This window comes from Penaeus japonicus, unplaced genomic scaffold, assembly GCF_977035675.1.
Source record: "Penaeus japonicus unplaced genomic scaffold, GWHDUDI00000001_assembly GWHDUDI00000002, whole genome shotgun sequence".
Classification (NCBI taxonomy): Eukaryota; Metazoa; Arthropoda; class Malacostraca; order Decapoda; family Penaeidae; genus Penaeus; species Penaeus japonicus.
The window spans coordinates 16722364-16727363 of record NW_028234404.1 but is presented as its reverse complement, the minus strand read 5'-3'; the positions used below and the strand labels follow the sequence as shown (position 1 = coordinate 16727363).

At 46.3% G+C, this 5000-nt stretch overlaps 1 protein-coding gene across 1 annotated transcript in view; it reads left to right on the top strand.

Annotated features, from left to right (window-relative positions):
• Window positions 1–5000, top strand: part of LOC122253085 (uncharacterized) — a 23804-nt gene that overhangs the window by 17165 nt on the left and 1639 nt on the right. Inside the window, exons 4-6 of the mRNA XM_043015883.2 lie at window positions 3084–3258; window positions 3650–4297; window positions 4683–5000. The exon at window positions 4683–5000 is cut by the window's right edge and continues 1639 nt beyond it. Coding sequence (XP_042871817.2) covers window positions 3084–3258; window positions 3650–4297; window positions 4683–4768 — 909 coding nt within the window. The 3' untranslated portion in view covers window positions 4769–5000. The remainder of the gene's footprint in view (window positions 1–3083; window positions 3259–3649; window positions 4298–4682) is intronic.

Sequence of the window (5000 nt, the reverse complement as noted above, 5' to 3'; positions counted from 1 at the left end):
CTCGCCTCCGCCACACACACAATCTCTTCCCAGCTAACACTCACGCACAGAGCAGTAGCTATAAAGAAAACGAGTGTTGATGTCAGATATATTGGCTCGGTCTGTAAAACACTCGAGCGACACATGGTGGAGAGTCGGCAACCATACGTGACGTCATACAGGCTCTACTGTGACGACAGATTTGGTTGTAGGGCCTGGTAGGGGTGTAAAGGGGGGAAGGGGGGGAGGGGGCAGGGAGGGGGAGGGGGAGGGGGGCAGGGGAGTGGGGGTTAAAAAGGAGAGTTATTAGTACTTTGATTTCGAAGAGCTATTGGTACTTCTCTTGTCTCCTGGGCGCGTGTGACTTTTTTTTTTCTTGTTTCTAATTTACTTTTTTTCCTTCTTGTGCTTGTTGTGTAACATTTTAACATCTTTCTTTCTTTTTCTCCCTCTCTATTTTCATTCCTTTCTCATATTTTGTTTATCGCCGGAGAAAAAAAATCGTAATCACACACGGATAGATAGATACATAGGTAAAGAGAAAGAGAAAGAGAGAGAGAGAGAGAGAGAGAGAGAGAGAGAGAGAGAGAGAGAGAGAAAGAGAGAGTAAGAGAAAGAGAGAGAACACAAGAACACGGCATCTAGTCTTGCAGTTATTTTTGTTTTCTTAACTGTCATCGGCCTTTATTGGGATTATGTCATTTGCTTCTTTGTTGTTTATCCGGAGGAGCATATTTCCCTGTTTGTGTGTAAAGCATGTTGCCTGAGTCGATTTGCAGTTGCTGAAGAAGTGTATTGTAGATCTTGAGACATTTTTCTCAATATTTATTTAGTTGCAGCATATGATGAGCATGTTGCCACATATGCTGAACGTGTTTGGCAACAGTTGGTGACGAAATATGTGGAAAATGTAGAGCGTTTTTTGTTGCAACTGTTAAGCGTATGTGCTGCAAATGCTGAGTACATTTGCAATTGATGCCTAGCGTTTGTGATATAAATATTGAACCATATAATCATGTAACAGATGTGAGCGATGTATGACAGGTGTCAAGCGCTCTATATAGCCTCTATTTAACGATCCTGTGTATAGGGTAATAAGCGTGCAAAGAAAGATAAAAAAGGCTGAGGATAATGAGCGTTGTAAAGACGACCAACTTGAGAAGCAGCCACACCATCGCCGTAAAAAGTATTGCCAGAACCACATGTCTCGGAAGGAAATGGAAATCGGAATGCAAAGGCACAAAAAACACGTTGTAAAAAAGGAGATAAGAGTTCTTTGTGCTAATAGAGACACCCTACACCACGACCTGCAACGGAGGAGTAAATAAAGTGTGGCACCGTGAAGGGACATGGGGCGTAAATCTGGCAACTGCGCGCGAGGACCAAAATGGCGTATGGCGGGTGGTGGTGGATAGTGTGTGTGTGTGTATGTGTGTGTGTGTGTGTGTGTCAGTATGTGTGTGTGTGCGTGTGTATGTGTGTGCGTGTGTGTGTGTGTACGTGCGTGTGTGTGTGTGTGTGTGTGTGTGTGTGTGTGTGTGTGTGTGTGTGTGTGTGTGTGTGTGTGTGTGTGTGTGTGTGTGTGTGTGTGTGTGTGTGTGTGTGTGTGTGTGTGTGTGTGTGTGTCTGTCTTTGGTGTGGTCATCATGCTAAGTTGGTAGCATGTTCAGATTGTTTGCCATGGTACAGAAGACGAGGTATCATGTATGTACGTAACTACTAACTATAGTACAGTGAATGAAGATCCCTGCGCGCATGACCACCGAGCCCATCAACACAGGAGTGCGGTCAGCTGCGGGCCCGAAGCAGCCTCCAGCGACCGCACGTGGCCCGTACGCGACCGCCAGCGCCACGTGGTAGGCCGGACTCAGGTCACGGTTGCGGTGAGGGCCGACCCTACGCGGGCATGAATCATGGACCAGTCAACGTGATGGCAGTGCGGCGCTGCGGCCCGGGTGCCAATACTATGGCTGTTGGCACGCTGCCCTCGCCTCCACTGCCAGACACGGTGAGTACGCCTCCGGCCGCTCCCGCCCGGCCCGCCCGCCCGCCCGCCGCGAGTGCCAACGCCGAGGCCACGCACGCCCAGACTCACCCACGGGCCGGGCGCCGCCACAAGGCAGCCCACAGTGCCGACGCTGGCATGGGTTACGTCCATGGGCATGTTTATCCATGGACACTGGGTTTTACATATATATTTTCGCTATCTTATAGAACTGTCACCGACAAGTATACATGTAGCTCCTTCGGTTACGCGCTACTGTATGCATGAGGATAATACAATGCGAGCACCGACATCTGAACAATTTCTTAAAACCGACGAAAAACTAAAAAAAAAAAAAGAAAAGAAAAGAAAAACATAAATAAAGCAAACTGCTCCAACAAGAATTAAAAGATATACAATTTGAACCCAGTTAAAACCTCCGTCTAGACTGAGATTGGCAAGAGAAAAAATCTATATCCAATAATTTCTTTGAGAAGTTCCGTGGTCGAAAGGATTTCTGCTGAAGTCGGTCGCCTTGGCTCTCCAGGAAGAGATGCCAGGTGGATTTCCGAGTGCCAGGTAGAGCCCCGGAGTGCCAGGTGGACCACTCTATGGCAGGTGGAAGAAGAAAATGTAAAATACCGGTGGCCAGCTGGTTGGGCGTCGATGAAGCGTAAGAATTTCGAGTGACGGTTTTCGACGTGTCATAAGATGCTTTATTGATCACTCGGTCACGCCGGGTAACAGCTGTCAGGAAAATAGAAATGATTAAGTAGAGTACGTGAAAAAATGGTGGAAGTATTACCATAGATAAAACGATGGCAACCAGAAAAGGAATAATTAATGAATGAATACAATTCATGTGAAAATGGGTACTCTAATTTGATAAAGGAAAATTGATAACTCCGGACTAAACGTTCTCCATCCCATACCAAAACAACAACAATCAACAACAACAAAACATTAACAGCTAAGACACCACCGAGATCAGAGTCCTCATTCTCTCTCCCTCCCCCCCCCAAAAAAAAAAAAAAAAAAAAAAAGGAAAGAAAGAAAGAAAGAAGAAGAAGAAGAAAAGAAACTCCATCGGCAGCTAAACACCAAGCCTCTTCCCCAACAGGTGAGCGAGTGGTTTGGCAATATGAGGCGAAGGATCCGGGAGGCGACGCGTGGTCTGGGCGTGTGCTGGGAGGAAAAGGTCCGCGTCTACAACTCCGTCATCACAGGAAAGTCGGAACCGCTGCCCATCGAGTCGGGAGATGCCATCAACACGTGGGTCCCGCCCATCTCACAAGGTAGGAAATATGACCTTGAAGTTATTTAGAATAGGTTATTGGGTTGCTTGTCTGTATGTTTTGCTTGTGTCGTTGTTTTCTTTTATCTAGGTATTTATCGATCATCACTAGTTTTAGAAGTAATGCCTTAGGTCTCTTTTTTAGATATTTCCTTTTATCTTTATCATCCTTTGGTGCGTTAGCTTTACTTAGCCTCTACCTTGTACTTGCCAAGCTCAAAGTATATATAATTTACAATTTAATTCACTGTAAATCCTGTCAGTAATGACTAGTATTTATTTTATTACATACATCCGATCCTGATAATATCTGTTGGATCTTCACTCAGAGGGATGTTTTTCACGTAAAAACTCCTTGATTACAAGACCGAGCAATTCCTTCTGTTTTCCAGAACCATCATCCCTGGACACGAGCGAAGAAGTGTCGGTGACGCCGAAGTTCAAGACGACGCTGCTCCACCGCTACCTCAGCAACTCCTTCGAGTCCCCGGGAAGGCGTGAGGAGGAAGGTAACGCCGTCAGACCGCCCACCGCCTTCGGCTCGGCTACAGGAGAGGAATCCAGGGCTATCCAGGATCCTTACGCTTCGCCCGTGATAGTCAAGCCGTCCGTGTTGCCACTCTGTACGTCAAGTCCCAAGGACAACATCCAAGCTCGCTGGAACACCTCCTTTGAACACGTGAAGGATACCACTCTGGCGATGCCCAGGAAGGTCTCCCAGAACAAGGCTGAGCACAGGATGAAGTGCGGAAGAACTCCTTTGCTGATAGATGGCAAGGCAGAGTCCCTGAAGAGGACATTCAGCGACCATTTGAGCGAAGAGGACCTCCACATGCCGAGCGACAAGAAACAGAGGTCGACAGAGCCAGGCGTCGAGTGGCTTCACCAAGCTTCCACGTCTCAAGAATCTGCATCTGTGGCCTTGTATCGACGTCGATCGGAGGCGTGGGCCAGCGCAGGAGCTCAAGCCAGCACGAGCAACAGCCTTCACTTGTCTGCTTGGAATGCCCACGCGATATGTGGCGACAGCAGGTCTTCTGGTAGGGCCAAAAGTCGAAGCCTTTCTCGTTGAAAATTAGCAAATGATTTCCGATCATTTACATTTCAGATTTTATCTCTTGATAATATGTTATGATTTTCAATGTTTTTTTCCAGTACACTTTTTGAATATACCTTTCAACTTCGGAACATGTTTTCTCCAAAATTTGTTCAATATATTATAATGAAATTACTGAATAATGACTTTTCTTATTGTAAAAAGAGAAATAGCAGTGACATAATAATTTCCTCATCTAATTGATTATTCCCTGAAATCAATATTTACTTGAATAAGCTTAAACTCTTTTATCATCTAGATAAATACGCATATATTCATTTATTTCTCTAAAGATTCCGTCTTGTCTCACTTACATGGTAACCTTGCAGACGATGATGGTGGCGACGAGCAGTGCTACCGACAGCCCGAGGAGCTGGCGGCTGCCTATACACTCATGCAATTGCAACACATGTAACGCACGTGAGGAAGGCGAGCAGCGCGTGGCACATATGGCCAGCTGCAGCACGTGTGATACATTTGGGTAGTAATGCGTGCAACATATGGGCGGCTACGAGCGTGAAGCACATGTACGAAGAAGCAGTCCATCTAATCAACTGCAGTATACATCAAGACCCTCGTTCCGTCGTCAGCTCGTTAACCACCTCATTCCGCTAGTTCTGGTCAAATCACTGTGTTCTAACGCCTTA